General features: G+C 44.9%; 1 protein-coding gene across 8 annotated transcripts in view; it reads right to left on the bottom strand.

Annotated features, from left to right (window-relative positions):
• HERC2 (E3 ubiquitin-protein ligase HERC2) overlaps positions 1 to 16,809 on the bottom strand; it is a 180,132-nt gene that overhangs the window by 114,881 nt on the left and 48,442 nt on the right. For all 8 annotated transcript variants that reach the window (XM_055073822.2, XM_055073825.2, XM_055073824.2 and 5 more), the window contains 5 exons: positions 14,706 to 14,861; positions 11,716 to 12,093; positions 9,992 to 10,083; positions 7,762 to 8,032; positions 6,177 to 6,417 (listed from right to left, as the gene is read on the bottom strand). In XM_055073822.2, coding sequence (XP_054929797.1) covers positions 6,177 to 6,417; positions 7,762 to 8,032; positions 9,992 to 10,083; positions 11,716 to 12,093; positions 14,706 to 14,861 — 1,138 coding nt within the window. The remainder of the gene's footprint in view (positions 1 to 6,176; positions 6,418 to 7,761; positions 8,033 to 9,991; positions 10,084 to 11,715; positions 12,094 to 14,705; positions 14,862 to 16,809) is intronic.

The raw sequence follows: 16,809 nt of genomic DNA, 5'->3' as shown, positions 1-16,809 counted from the left end.
ATGAAAGGTGCAATAAATGCCCTTGTGATTGTTTGCACTACTGTGTTGTCGTTCCTTTGTCCCAAGAGTACGGAGGAGAACCCGTATCTCCCACATCTGGCTGCCCAACGTGGACCTCTTGGGGCATCGGACGATAATTTTAAGTGTTGCTTCGTTCAAGACCTTTGTTTGAACCGAAGCGTAGGCCTAGCGTGGATTTTGATCGCTAGCGTCGGCGGCGTGGTTTCTTGAGCGAGGCGACGGTGGCTGTAGTGTGTTTGAACTTATCAGCATGCTAAGCCTTTTCGCAAGTGTTTTTTTTTTAATGACATTCGTCGGTACGAGAGCCACGTGGTCTGCATCCTGGGAGAGCGAGGCTGAGCGCCCGCGGAGCAGTGGCAAGCCTGAAGCGAGTGAGTACGGAAGCCTCGTGGGTGGTCCGAATTTCTTATGTAAATAGCTTCTTCTATCTCTTTGACTCGGATGAAGTCGCGGCTCTGGGAGCCGGGTGGCCGCGGGCCACGGGTGCCACGACGGGCTGACTGGTATTGCGGCCTGGCACCGGGCGCTCCGACACCGTCTGGGACGGTGGGCGCCGTCAACTCGGATGCTGTGTGCACCGAGCGGAGTAGGACCACCTCACAGAGCTAACGTCTCCTCGCGGCTGCCTGTTTTGCGCCCATTTTGGGTGTTGTTTTTGGATGCCGGTTGTTGTCAGAGTAGCGATGATTTAGGCCTAAGGCTTTACGAAGCTGCCTGTCGCACGTGGAGGGACACAACCTGGTGGACCGTGGCGTTGAGGCGTTGCAATTTGCTTCCCTCATTCTAGTTAGCCTCGCACGAATTGAAATTACTCGTTCGACTCAAGAAAGCGAGCTTCGTTCACGTGAACTTAGCATCTGAGTAGCTGCCCGATCTTTTGCTAGCCGAGTTGAACATCGTACCACGTGGGCGATGCGCATGCAGAATTCCTCTCCCTTGCACTACTTTAGTGTTTGCCGAGTGTTTTGAGTGTACGCAGCGTGATTGGAGTCTCCCCTGGCTGGCTGTCACCTGCACATCGTCTGCGCGGCTGCCCCGGACTACGATCGAGTCACCCCAGGCGATGGTGATGCTGTGGCCAGTTCGGCGCAGCGACTTCGGCGGCCTCCTGCATCCAGCTCACAACCCTCGGCGGCGGACAAAGGAGCCAGCGGTCACCGACAGCTACGGCGGCTCTTGCCAGCAGGGCGCGTCGGCGCGAGCGACACTTGCTCGTACCGACTACTGCGTCGTCGCCTCCGGAGTCCTGGCCTGGGATCGTGCCGTCGAGTCGCAAAGCTGCTGCGGTGACCGGCGGACGCCAGCGGTGTACCCCAAGGACAGTCGGCTCGCATGTTATGGACAGCGTGTGGACATTTCCCCGGCGCGGCCACTGTTGCATGTACCACATTGTTCGCGAAGCACGTGTTGATGTTAGACTGTGTGAAATGTTTCGCCGGAATATGTAGTGATTTAAGGTTGGGGGGATGTGGGGATGCGCGACTCTCGCGCGTCCCCTGATGTTTTTCCCGCATAGCGCATCCCCTGATATGCTGTTCTCCCGCACGGCTCGCGTGGCCTGGCGCCCGCGGCGCTCGGAGTGGTACAAGCGCGGTGCGAGAGATGGCGCGACCGTCGCGCCGCGGCGGGGTTACTCGGGCGCCGAGGGACAAGGGGCTGCCTCTTTCCCGGCGGGTCGGCGAACAGCGCCGGACGTTCCGCGCGCGCTGCGACCATGCTTCTGCGAGACCGCCTCGCGTGGCCGCCTTCGAACGCACGACCGTTGGCGTGACCGAACACGCGAACGACCAGGCGTTGGGATCCAACATGGGGCGAACATATTCGCTCGCAATGCGGTCGCGGTAAGTCGAACTTCTAGATTTGTCGCGCGCCCATCGGCATGTTTTGGGGATAGCAACTCGGCTAGCTGGCATTGATCTATGAAAGGTGCAATAAATGCCCTTGTGATTGTTTGCACTACCGTGTACTGTCGTTCCTTTGTCCCAGGAGTACGGATGAGAACCTCGTATCTCCCCACAGACTTTACTACTTTTAAAATGAAACTACTGTTTAAGAGGGTACGGTTTAAAGAGGTTTCATTGTATATACAAAGTGCATAATAGTTATGTTGCTGTCTATCTCACCTTGAAAAAAAATTAATTTTCATTTGCACTGGTGCTCTTAAAGCACACGAAGTAACAAAGCTGTCAAGAGAGTATGTTTTTGTGTTCTTCCTCTGGCACAGCTTGCTGCTGAGACACAAAGTCTTGCAACTTTCCAAGGCATCCTACAGCTTCGGATAGAGTTAAAGGATTTGAATCTGCCTCTGCCATTGCAGCTTCCTCGTCACACTCTTCTTCTTTGGGACGAACACTGAAAACAATTTTCAGGTCCGATAGTTCAGCACCGGTAACGAGCTCACTGTCACACTGCACACAGCCTTCTGACAAAGTGTTGCTTCGAAGTGTTGCCAGGATCCAATGATCAAGTTCGTTCGACTGAAATACAGTAGAACCTCATTCATACGTATCGAAAAAAAAAACGGGAGAAAAAACGTACTAACCGGGAAACGTACAATCCAAAGTAACTAAAAAACTTTGACAGACTCAATTATTGTTGAAATCTACATAATGCGTGGGTAGAGCTGGTGGTGCTCCGGCAGCCAGAGACACGTTTTGTTGTTTTCCTGTTGCGTGGTGTTTTAAGAGGGCAAGGGGAAACCAAAATGAAATTGAGCTGGTGGGCAATGCCAGATGCCACCGTAATGAAACGTGATGCCCCCATCGCGCTGCCTGTGGCAGAGAACGGTGGCGCGTTTAGATTTTCGCCTACTAAAGGCACGCAGTATGCTACCAATGGCACTACGCACCACGCACTGTAAAACAGATAGGTGAACGTGCTTATCACAATAGGATTGGTGGCAATAGCTGTGAATGCAGCATGCGACGACCCAGGCGGAGATTTGCTAGTACTGGAATAAAGAACTGCGTGTGCTATAATTTTCACATGAGATGGGCGGCTATATACTGTTCTCAATCACATGCGCCTCGCGTCTTTTCTTGTTCACATGGCGTCTAGCAGCCAGAAAATGTATATGATCGCAGTCTGCAGCAGGGAACGGTGGCGTGTTTTGGTTATCGCCTATTAATAGCATGCGCTATGCTTCCGACAGCCCCACGCGCTGTGAAATAAGACAGGCGAAGAGGCTTATTGCAATAGGATTGGCTGTGACAGCTGTGAATGCCGTGTACGGCGACCTCGGAGAAGATTTGATGGTACTAAAATGAGAAACTGAGTGTGCGCCGGCGTTTTCATGTGAGACAGGTGGGTGAGTATTGCAGTGGAGCTGCCATGACGGGCAGCTATACAGCAGAATCTCGGTGATACGAACCCGGCTGGTACGAATTTCGGTGTGATACGAATTCGTTAAATTCCCCCGCCCAAAAGCATTGTGTGCAATGGGCCAAAATTCGGATGTTCCGAACACTTTTCTGCGTCGCGCCGGGTAATACGAACTTCGGTACCGCAACCGTCGAGCCACCACCAGCGCAAAAAAAAAAAAAAAAAAAAGACCGGCGCAGCGTGCGCCCGTGTTGGTTTGGGATTCCGCGTCAGCAGGGAGGCTAACGAGGCAAGGGAAGCTTTCTCGCTCTCTCTCGTTTTTGGGGGCGGTCTCTTCGCCTTTTTCTTTTTACTTTGTTGTTGCCCGAGGCTGGCGCCGCTGCTTATTGGTCCGTTCGCCCTGCGAACCAGCCAACCCAACCGGCCGAGCGCGATTTGTCCTTTCCACATTTCTCGCGGCCCTGTGCGCCCGCTCCGCCGGTCTTTCCGCGACAGCCAGCGAGCAGATCTTCACGCTAGCAGCAGCTCCCGCTTCTTTGTTTCCTCGTGCGCGACGACTACGGAAGTGCAGCGTGTTGTTTGCGTGTGTCGTTGAGCATTGATCGCGAAGGTACTGCAATCAGCAAGATGTCGCGAAAGCGGAAGGCGCTGTCCTTGAAGGACAAACTGGATATTTTGAAGAAGGTGGACGAAGAGCCCAAGAAAAGGCGCATTGACATGGCCAAGGAATTAGGCCTGCCAATTTCTACGCTGTCTACCATCGTCGGTCAGCGTGACCAAATTATGCAGAATGTGCAGCACTTTGGCGTAAACTCCAAAGAAGCGAAGACTGCTCACCATGTAAAGTTAGAAGTTCTGCTAACATGGTTTAAAGAGGTCACCGCGGCTGGCGTCAACGTTGACGGAAAAGTTCTGCGTGAGAAGGCTGCGGACATCGCACTCACGCTTGGAATTGAAAATTTTCAGGCCTCTGGTGGTTGGATTCACTGATTTAAGGCACGGCATGACCTCTCCTACAAAACCGTTTGCGGCGAAGGGAAAAAGGTTGACGCCTCCGTCGTTAAAGATTGGATGGCAACCACGCTGCAGTCTCTCATCGCGGGATATGACGCTCGCGATGTTTTTAACATTGACGAGGCAGGGCTTTTTTACAACCTTCAGCCCGAAAAGAGTCTCTGCTTCAAGGGCGAAGCCTGCCAGGGAGGACAGAAAAGTAAGCAGCGTGTGACTGTTTTGTTTTGCTGCAACGCTGACGGGTCAGAAAAAATGAAACTGACCGTCATTGGAAAATACCGAAAGCCCCGATGCTTCAAGGCAGCCGGTCGTTTGCCCTGCACATATAAAGCCAATAAAAAGGCGTGGATGACGTCGGCTCTGTTCATGGAGTTCGTGACATACTTGGACAATAGGATGTCATGCAAGAACAGGAAGATTGTTTTGCTGCTGGACCAGTGTGCGGCGCATCCAAAGCACATGACGTTACAGAGCATCAAAGTGGTATTCCTGCCCCCGAACGCCACTAGTCATTTGCAGCCACTGGATGCTGGCATTATAAGAAACGTGAAGCACCACTTTAAAGGTTTGTTGGTGTGCCGCCTCCTTGCGAAGATTGACCGCAAGGACCCAAATATGCAGATCAGTCTTTTGGACGCCATGCATTTTATTGCAGTGGCCTGGGAGCGCGTCTCCCCTGCAACCATCGCGAATTGTTTTGCAAAGTGTGGGATTTTTAAATCCGCAGTGGCTACCACCTCGCAAGTGCCAGATCCATTTCCGGTTGATGTCTGGAACCAGCTTGGCGCTGACTGCAGTGCCGACGATTTCGTCACCGCGGACGACGATCTCGTCACCTGTGGTCTGCGCACAGTGGAAGACATCGTGGAGGATGTATCGTCACAGCCTCAAATTTCGACCAGTGACGATGAAGAAGACGAGTGCCAAAATGGTGAAGAGCAAGCACCGTCGGCAGCCGAAACCATGCACGCTCTCGATATTCTGCGGCGTGCTGTGACGTCCGAGACCGTGCGTGAGAACACTACAGCCCAGTTCTTCAGCTTCCAAAATTCTCTGCTGGCCGACCTCGCGGAGAAGAAGGCGCAGAAGGACATACGCGACTTTTTTGCTCGTAAATAAATTTTTTTTGTGCGTGTCTCATGGTTTCGGGACAGATTTTGCTCGTTTTTTGGTGATACGAAATTGCGGGTGATACGAATATTTTCGCCTCCCCTTGAGATTCGTATCACCGAGATTCTACTGTATACTGTTCTCGATCACGCGCGCCTCACGCATCTTCTTGTTTACACGGGCTCTAGCGGCCGGGAAAGGTATCATACGATTGCAGTTCGGTGAAGTGCTGAACATTGGTGCCAAAAAATTGTGTTTTCTCGGAACGTATGAACCAGTAACAAATGAGTATAACTCTACTGGGTCTTTTTTTTTCTGTTCTCGATTGCAAACGTTGGCGCCGGGAAAACTTACGTAATGGGAACGTATCAACCAGGTTCTACTGTATTCACTATTCAGAAATTCATTTAACTGAAAGATTTTTTCCGTAGAATGCATAAGAAAACCGTCAGGGATTTGCTAGAAGTTCATTATTCTGAAATATTCGTTAAACTGACATTCATACAACTCAGAATTTGCTGTATTAGTAAGATACTCACTGAAAGAAAGCATGACCACCTAATTTTATATTTATTTTGTTACATCCAATAATTAATTATGTTCGTGTTTGTTAAATTGAGGTTTGACTGCATATAAGGTTCTGCATATAAAACCTGTCCAATGATTTCCCATTCTTATGACCTAATGACTCACAGAGAATTAGCCCTCACCTGCCCACTTCTTCAATTGGGTGGTCAGCTCCAAAGTCCATGTGCAAAGCAAGATGTTGCTGCTCACAAAAGGCGTCAACTGCTCGCAGAAAGCCAGAAACCAGAGGTTCTTCCAACCGTCCTTCAGCAATGGCCTCAACCAGGCTGTCTTCACTCCAACTGGCCACAGCGCTGGATATTGGTGACGGGGCAGATGATGCAGCAGACAGCGCCTTTGGCTCTGTCGGTGTCATGCCGGACACTAAATCAAAGTACCCAAACAAGGCAGTAGAAAGGGTATGTTAGTGCATAAAACAGTGAGGCAATACCAGGTATCACTGATCCCCATTCCCATCAGTAAAGACATTCGGTCCAGCAAGTTTACTGAGAGACGAAGGCTAGTCCATGCAGAAATATGTCAGTCTAACATAAAACTAGAGGGGAAAATAATTTGAACAAAGGCAGTTTGCACGAACGCCTTACTTAATTTTAACTCCAGTAAAAAGCATCAGCAAGCATTTTGTCTGACAAAGTTTTGTCAGATGCACTGGTACACATGCTGCCACGTCAATAATACAAGACCAAAATTCTTTGTTGCATCTCTTGCTTTGGCTATGTTGCACAGTGCTCACAGGAAGACCCAAGAACACATTCAAGAGCACATCAAGTCACTTCAAATACAATGTAATTCTGGTAATTCGAGTCCGGTTAATTCGATTTTTCAGTTCATTCAATCCCGACCAAAGGTCCTGGCTGGCACCCATTCATTTCTATGGGCCCAATGTTTTGTTATTTCGATCATAAAATTGGCCTTTGCCAAATAACTCGAACTTGATCAGTCAGCACGCATGCACCTGACCCCTAGGGTGACCTCAGTAGCGACCCTTTTAGTGGCAGCGCCTGTCTCGGCGACGCTTAGACGACAGTGAATGCGTGAAGACATGTCATCTCCCATCAAAAATGCTCATTTACGCCCTGCCCTGGGAAGGCTTTCAAGCAATAACCATGGCTCACAATATCTGATTACGGTATTTACTCGATTATGACATGCATTTTTTCTTGTTTTATTTTTTCAGGAAGATTGGGCCACAAATTGCCTGCACGTGGCAATTGACACGAAACCTAATCACCTTTGCTGCCTTTGTATGCTTTACCGCATAATATGGGTGTATCGCGGCGAAGCTGACTTTAGAAAACAAGCCACCATTGTGTAGCACACATTTAGACCCTTGCCCATATTTCATGCTAGTAAATCGAGTGCATATCAGATTGCTACTTTGTTTCGGAGCTTTAATGTGATTTCTATGTTGGTTTTCTTCTTTGTACAGATAGAAAGTGGACAGACGATTGATTTGGTGTTTTAGAATCAGGCAAATAATGCCAAATGAATCAGTGGTGTTTTCGCATTGTCTTTTTTTCTGCATCTTGTTTAATTCAACCCGCTGGATAACTCGATCAATTTTGTCAGTCCCGTCAGAGTCGAATTAACGGAACTCGACTGCATTAAGATAAGAGAATGCCAGCGTTTGTCCCTTTGGTAAACACATTGGAATGTTTTGCAAAAGCAGGGTATGACGGAGGAGATGATGGCAGCAGCCTGGCTCACCAGGGGTGGCAGCACTTGATCCGGTGCTCCGTGCTTCTCCCTTCTCCTCCTCAAATGGATCGTGGGGCGGCAGCGTTTTGAGCAGGCCACCTCCACGGAGTAGTGCACTCTCTAGCCAAGGCATCAGTTGAGCCTCAAAGGACTCGGGAGGCGGCCCACAGGCCTGTTGCTGCAGATGCAGACCAAGTAGGTGTGCCAGGGTGCGCTCCGAATCACAAAGTGGCGATGACAGGCTGCTGGGGTCCACTAATAATGGTGCCTCCTGGTCGTGCTATACATGAGAGCAGTAATGTATAGCAGGAGTCAAACTGTATTTTCTAAAGACCCTTTGACCACGCGTCACTAGTTGTGTTGCTAAGTGATAGCATTTGATGTATTTTGACATACATTACCATTTTGCAATTCCTCCCTCACACAAATCTGTTTCAATAATGTCTGCATTTTAACATTACATCCCACTGACTTTCATTTCCTTGAGTTCCATTTTCCTAATCTTCCTTTACACTAATGCTGACTGTTTCTATGCAAACATACTTCCTAACGCCATTAGCTGAGACATGTCCCGCCTGGAACCTGAAGTTGACACCATCGTGGCAATTTGGGCTGGTTGGTATGCCATAGTAAAGATTTTGAACAGTGCAAGTGGGTAAGAAAAATACAGGACAGGAACAAGCACTAAATTACAACAACCTTTATTTGTGGGAACAGCAGCTAATATATGCTTCATTGACAGCACGTGACACCAACTATATCACCTTGTAAGAAAGTTGATCTTTTTGGCAGTCAAAAGCACTGATGGAGTGCTCACACAATCTGGACGAAGTCCTAAAATCAGATAGGCTTCAATAATTTCATGAGTCAACTGGTCCCGATCCTTACAAACAACCTTACAAGCATCAAAAGGCTTGCAACTGAAGCTTATAAAATGATGTGCCAGCCAACCATCACATGCATTTTTCCCATTATTTGTATGCTCATGAAGGAGGTCATTATTGGGAGAGCGACCTGACTGATCTATATACAGCTTACCACACGATATCAGTATCTTGTAAACACCTTTGTAGACACAGCCGACAAACTGCACTCTGTGTCTTTTATAACACATAATGTTTCCGGTTCAAGTTGACAGTATGTATGATGAGGAGTAAACAAAACAAGGGGACTAAGTTCTTGTGCAACATGCCAAGTAAAATTAAATTTGTAACAAGAAAATACCGCACCTTAATGCCTAAGTTAGGCATGGTAGTCCTTTTTATCAGCAGTTTCATTTTTACAACTGCAAAGATGTAAGTTTTTTCCTAGAAGGCCTATTCAGCACCAATATATGTCAAACCTCTTACAGTCAATGTCTGACCTTTCAGACTGCCTAGGGGCCATGAAAACATTTGAAATTCAGGCAGTCAGAAAAAAATTAATGCATGCCTTTTGATGACCCCGAGGGCTCAAATCGCCACACCCATGTCAAAACTATCTCTGAAGGCTTGTCAGTACACTGGTTAGGCGTGTCGGTGCTCATATTGCAACAGGATATGATGAGTGCATGCATGTATATTTAAGGAATGCATACTGCTTCCTGTGACAGAGGCCCCTTTTTATTCTTTATATGCTTCACCGCAATACATCACGTATGCTTCATGGCGTGACACCGCTGTATTGAAACAAAGCTGACTTTTGGGAACCAGCATTATGCATATGCATGACTCTTGCCATGCTTCCCCGCAGTTCAGTCGGCGCCATTGCTGACAGTGACAAATTCTTCCAATGAAAAACATGGCACCGAATAGCATGAACCTTAACTCGTAGCGAACGTCGAAGCAGTTAGGCCTAGCTTTGCCATGGTAGTGAGTATGGCTGCCAGTGGATTGGCATTCAAGAGTGCTGTTTCCAGCCTGCGAGATAATCAAAATGGTGGCGCTGGTGGCTTCGATTAATGCGCCTTCATACCTACAGTCACAGTAACAAGTCCGGAAATTTGGGTGGCAAAGTGTTTCCGTGTCCAAAATTTCCGTTTCATATACAGTGGCTCTATCAGGTACGTGATGGTGCCACAAAAGTGTAGAATTATTGAGCATGTCCAAAAATCAGTCGTTGACTGCAGTTACCTACATACTAAATATGTCATTGCACAGACATAAAATAGGTTGCTGTGCGCTCAACACTGTAAATTTGAGGACATGCTCCTAAATGACAGAAAATAGGAGTTACCATACCTAATGAACAGTAAACTTACATCAACAAAGTTTCCCACGAAAAAGGAGCTCAGCATTTCTCTAGCTTCTTTCGAGTGGCGGGCGGCTTCAAAAGCTTGTGTTGCATCTCGACCTGAAGAAAATAAGAATAATTAATCCATGCATCTGTATACAAAACAAGCTTCTGCACTGTAAACTTTGCATTAGTAATTGCATTGAGTTGTCAGGAACAATGTAAAATGACGTCAGGACCACAGATGAAAAAACAATTTTTTTCATGTTTAAAAACAATCGCTGGTAAAAATAAATAAATTTGTAAATGAAATGCTCTATTTTATGCTCGATCAGAAATATCTTTACTTGGATAACCTTAACGCACAACTTCGACATAAAAATGGGCCAGAACACTATGTTCATAACCAAATATTTGTCCATTAGTTCTTCCATCAGTGTAACACTAAGTGCAATATAATCATGAACCTTTAGCATTTCTGCTCGTAAAGTTCTCACCCTTATCCCGCCTGGAAACGATTCTAAACAGCAATGTACAACTCCCCTACAATCCCCAAAATAATTGCACAGAGCAGCAGATAGAAACATGCTTTAATAAATATCACAAATGTATGAAGATCTAAAGATTTTATTTTATGCACAAGATATTATAATTGAGAAACAACAAAACATATTTATTTTTACCTTGTGTGAAAACATAGTGCATGTAGATTGTAGAGAAAAAAAAGTATGTACAGTCACGGACAGAATATTACGGACCATGAAATCTAAGAAAAAGCTGAATATCTCCGCAACCTCACAATGCAATCTGGTATTTGCATTTTGGACCTCGACTAGAATATGCTAACAACGTTGTCGTGGGCAGTTTTACTGGTTACTGCTACAGGCTGCTCGGGAATTGAACGTTTTCGGAGATCCCGTGGTCTATTTTATTCTGTCCGCGACTGTACATTGTATAAAATTTTTGCTTGAGTGCGCATGAAACTGATAAAACTACGAACCTTACCTCGTGCAGTTGCCTCTTTACTATCACCTTTCTGATGAAACTCTGACTCGTTTTCTTTTTTTGCTCTGGACGAATATCCCTATTTATTTACACCTTTGTTTTCATCTGTAGGCGCTGGCTACAGGCACTAAGCATGGTCAGCCATGACATCCAAGATTTACAGTGTCATGCGACCCAACACACATAAATCTCAAGACACTGTGAGCCATGTCAATTTATTGCTCTCGGTGCAACCTGCACCACACACGCTCGTGCTCCTAACTGCATTATTATGACCCGACCTTCTTGCGATTTGGTTATAAGTGCTTAGTAACAAGATAACATCCACCAGGAATGTTCTGGGAATTTGTGAAGTTGCTTTCACTGATAAGGCATTAAAACCTCGAATTAACGAAATTCACGATTTAGCAAAGTTTTCCACTACAAGTACAATTTCATTATATCGAGGTTTGACTGTCCTGCACCGCACTAATATACTTCACTGCATAACACTGCTGTACTGCAAAGCTGACTTAAAGAGAATGACAGCAGCAATTTCTGGGTTTTCGAATACTTCGAATAGTAAAAGAGTCTTTCGAATTGAATCGAACACTAAGTGATTCAAATTGAATATTCGAAGTTTTCAAGTATTCTCACATCACTATTTTTTTTCTGACTTCCATGACTTAAAAACATTTTTGAAAACCTCAGCACATTACTTCAAGGCTATGCAGAACTATGCTTGATAACATCAACACCAGAACTCACCAGCATATTTTGCAAAAGTATCAGCACCACAGGGAGCAGATAGTCTGAACTCTTGCAGGTCATACACCCTGCCTCCAATGACGATCCAGAGGCCCCCATCCCGGTTGTGGTTTTCCACGTCTGCTTTGCGCAACGTGAGCACATCTTCTGTGGGGCCCTGCCGACTCAATGGCGGTGGTGTCAGTGTGCCTCCTCCAACCCCAGGCCACGACAGGTCCTGCGTGTCTTCCAGGTGGGCCCCTGGAGCCAGTTGGTTGAAGCAGTCAAGGCTCTCCAGTAGTGGTGACAACAATGGTGCAGCGTCCACAACATGCATCATCTCGGGCACAGTGCTCTCCAGGAGAACAAGGGAGACAAGCAGTTCTGGAAGCAGGACACCTGCAAGCGAAAGAGATGCCCATGCCATACAGGCAGGGTTAATGACACTAACTGTTTGTGGTCTTGTTTTCTTAACACCATTAATTTAGGAACTGGTGCGATACATCTGGAGTCAGTGCCATTAACTGTTATGATGACAATAGGCCTAGGAACAGCTTCAGCGACCGACGCTACCGACTCTAGGAGTTGGTTAGCAACTTCACACTTGCTGGCTGTTCATACCAGGTGACCTACAGGGAAGTAACAAGACTTTCTTTTCCTCGTCTCTACTGTTTTCCCCTATGCAGTCAATGATGAAATGATAAAATTTGTGGCATAAAATATAGCATGCTTAGGTTGGTCATACTTTACAGAAAAAAACACATTTTACAATTACGCATTCCAGCACCAACACTAATTAAACTAAAACATTCGAAAAAGAAAAGTAAAGCCTTGAATTGGTGTAAAGGATCTGCTAACCTAAAAGGCTGCATAGTTTATGTTAGCTTAGTCTAACATAAACTACGCAGCCTTTTAGGTTAGCAGATCTTTTTAGGTTAGCACTACTACGAGGGACAGGCTTCCCTGCCTCTTTCAGTCATGCCCTTGGTCATACATGTAGGGTAAATGAAAACTGAAAGAAAAAAAAGAGAAGGAGGAGGATATTGGATGCATTGATGATAGTATATGTATATCTTTTGGGCCAGTGAAAGGGGGCTAGTAGTACTTTCATTTTAAGAAGTGACCGTGTGCTTCAAATAATTCTTTTTTTTAATTTCTGGGTAAATACTGATGAAACTTGCCAAGTATATGTATTTCAATGTGCTAGCTTAAGATGTACATTTATTTTCTTGCAGAGTAAACAACCTTCTAGAAATTAAAAAAAAATCTGTTTTTTTATAACTTGCTTAGAAATTAGCTATTTACTAAACTGTATATAGTGTAATAAATATCAACATGCAAAAATTATGAATGATCAGAGTTTGTAATGCTACAGACTGAATGCTCTAGGCTAATTTGAGCCAAAGTAATAGCATGGCAAACTTTTTAAAGTAAGAACCTATAGTAACACCCAGGACAAATTATTACTTTCTGAAAATTTCTGTAATAATATTTTTTTCATATTATAGGCCTACTGCACTCTCCAATTGTGTACCTTTCCAACAAAAATAATTATTGTGATAGGATAAGTAGAACCAGAAATATTATCACTTCATAACTGTGATGACATCAGCAGTACTGTTTTGAGATAACAACGAAAAACAATTCACGACATATTCATGGTAATTATGACAACGGCTAAATCCATCAAGGATGACACTGGAGTCCAATCAACGAAAAATAAATGCTTTGCACCAGCTTAGAGCAAAGGAACATAAAAAGATGTCCCGTCCAATTTTTAGCTCGAAAAAGCAGTCTCCCCTTAAATTAGTTACTGTATTTGCACAATTCTACCGCAGCCATGATTGTAAAACGCAGTTATATTACTGCCCAAATATTTTAAAGAATAACTAGGTGCCAATTCCACCACACACATCAAGTAATGGAACCTGAGTCGACGCATAAAGTGTTGGAACAACGTTATGGAACATACAAAGGCAAACAGACAGACACACAGCTGAATCTTATCGGCTAGTCGCTATTGTACTCCGACGACACCTCCTTTTCATTGTCTACCGACCACAGAAAGTCATCTTCAGTTCTATTTAAGGCATTAGAAAGGCCACACTTACAGCAAACTGGAAAATGACAACCACTAACCAAGACATTAAAAAACTTCCGTTCGATGACAGTGTGGCTAGCATCAAGGTTTTCTTTTTGAGTTAGAATCGGTTTCATTTTTTATAGTAGAATTAGTTACGTTTATAATGTGCATGCAAATTTCAATGCACTTTTTATTCAAAAGAGGTACACGTTAGAATCGTGCAAATACGGTACTATTTTGCACGCCCTCATTCTACTCGGCACATTGTGCCATCAGTGACATAAAAACTATGACGATCACACCATAATAATGAGCATTTGTCATAAATGAAACCATCATAAGTGGATTTGACTAAAGAAGGTAATCCTTTCCCCATAGAAGTAGTGAAAGGTGCTGGATAAAAAATTCACATTTCAATGAATTGAATTGAATTCTGGCGTTTTACGTGCTAAAACCAAGATTTGACTATGAGGCATGCTGTAGTGGGGGACTCTGGAAATTTGGGCAAACCTAGGGATTTTTAATGTGCCGCCAATGCATGAGACACAAGTGTTTTTGCATTTCACCCCCATCGAAATGCGGCTGCTGCGGCCGGAATCTGATCCCTCGATCTTGTACTTAGCAGCACAACACCATAGCCACTAAGCCACCATGGCGGTAATACACATTTAAATGATTTGCAAAATGAACAGTATGATCTATTTCTATGTCAACACACACACGGCATTAGCAAATGTTGTGAAATTTAACATGTAAAATATAATTCCAGAGCCCTGCTAATGTCTTTCAAAGCTCAGACCCTGTGAAGGCTTAGGTCAGCATTTCAGTGAGCAATAGCAGCAATATAACGAGTAACACAAGTGAAATGCAGCAATGCATGCTGCATTAGAAGAGCAGAAAAATGAGAATGATGCACGAACTCCCAAACCTGTAAGTTCTTGCTCAAGGATGGAAGCAGCAAGTGCAAAGTGGTGTGGCGAAAGTGAGCCAAGAACTGAAGCAACAGAGAGGATGTCTTCAACATGGCAGGCAACAAGGCTCACATACTTCCAAAGAAGTGATGCAGCTCCACATGTTTCAGTATCTGTAACAGGAATGATGGGACATAGTATGCTGCCGCCAATAAATATGTTATGAACATTAAATAATCAATCATCCCTGTGATGTCTTGGACAGTCTGGCTTAACATGCCTGTGGCCAAAGCATTATGAACTAAAACATAGCCAAGGACAGCCACATTCACACACAATGCATTAGACTTAATGGAAGGCTGCAATATAATATTTGTCTCAGCAGCACTGTGATGTTTCGTAAAAAAACTGTTTCATGGCATGGGCAGTGACTGCCCTCTTGGGCTACTGGTGTCAACCTTTTTAGTTTTCCTTGAACATATTCTTCTTCACATATGTGTGAACTATGTGTGCTCATGAAATTCCAAAGTTGTACATTTATTTTGATGACACTTAAAGAAGCACAGAAATGAAGCCAAGCAAAAAAAAAGGTGGACAAGACACAGCAATGCATTGGGCTGCATTTCTCATTGTCTCTTTGTCCGCTTAAATGTAATGGTCCACTGGCTAGAACAACAAGACATATCAGTACTCTGATAGTTTCAAATCCCCCATTACACCATTTAGAACCACCTGTGTTGTCCACAACAATCAAGTTTCCGCATAATATAGCGTGTCATTGTGTTATTTGCTTCGTGCACGTTTTGCATCAACTATGCAGCACAACTTGGCATCACTTGTCTTTGTGGGCGAGATAGTGCAAGCATCTCGCTTTACGAACACTTGCTTGCGCTCTCGTGATTCGCTGCAGCCAGCGATCATCTGCTTAGCTAGGTGAACACCGCCTATCCGATGATATAGGAAGCACAGCAAATGCTTGGAAAGTGAGGCACTTGCACAATCCCACTCCAGTTCTTGCTTAAAATCATCCACCTTACACATACTGGTGAGCAGTGAAACTTCATGCTAGAGGCCGAACAAACTTTCATAGATGATGCTTTATGTGCATTGGGTTGACAGTAGAATGCAATGACTACAGTGGGCAGAAATGCGTAGAAGTCATTACTTCACGCACAACAAATCAGTAAATAAAGTGTTCGTCACATCTTGTGGACATAGCTCGCAAAGCAATCAAAATTATACCAGTCACTCTACTGTCCACATAATGCAAATGGTTGCTCTTAGTTCCGAGCATAATGGCAAGTTAGGCCAAATAAATGTCAAGAGTACATGGATAGTCGATTAATATTTTTGTTCGATTAATAATTATTCATTCATCATCTTAGTCCTTAATCAATTATTTGCTTTCAAATCAAGGGTTTTCATCGATTAATCGATTAATCAAAATTTTTGCCGGGAACATTTAATGAGGTTGAAAGATGGTTATTTACTTTTGTAGGACCATATATTAATGTTTGAGAGGTGGAACCAAGTTTGAAACGCAAGTGTACAAACGTTTAATAAAGGATAATCTTTAACTTGTTAAAGACTTTTGAAAAAATAAGCAATACAGTAGAACCTCGTTCCTATGTTTTGAAAAAAATGCGAGAAAGAAACGTACTAACTGGCAAAACATACAATCCGAAGTAAAAAAAAAGAATGGACAGACTCAACTATTGTTGACATCTATGTAATGCGAAGCGTCGCGTAGATTGTTGCGGCCGGCCGACGTGTGCGGTGGTGCCCTGGCGGCCGGAGACAGACGCATTTTGTTGTTTTCCTATTGCGTTAAATTTAAGAGGGCGGCGGGAAACCAAAGCAAAGTTGAGCTGGTGGGCGATGCGGGATGCCATCACCACGAAACATGATGCCCACATTGCACTGCCTGCAGCAGGGAAAGGCGGCGCGTTTGGATTATCGCCTACTAAAAGCATGCAGTATGCTACCAATGGCACTACACACCACACACTGTAAAACAGATAGGTGAAGATGCCTATTGCAATAGGTTTGGCGGCGATAGCTGTGAATGCGGCGTGCAAGGACCCGGGCAGAGATTTGCTGGTACCGAAATAAGAAACTTTG

Source organism: Dermacentor andersoni, chromosome 4 (assembly GCF_023375885.2).
Source record: "Dermacentor andersoni chromosome 4, qqDerAnde1_hic_scaffold, whole genome shotgun sequence".
NCBI lineage: Eukaryota > Metazoa > Arthropoda > Arachnida > Ixodida > Ixodidae > Dermacentor > Dermacentor andersoni.
This window is presented reverse-complemented; position numbering and strand designations above follow the sequence as displayed.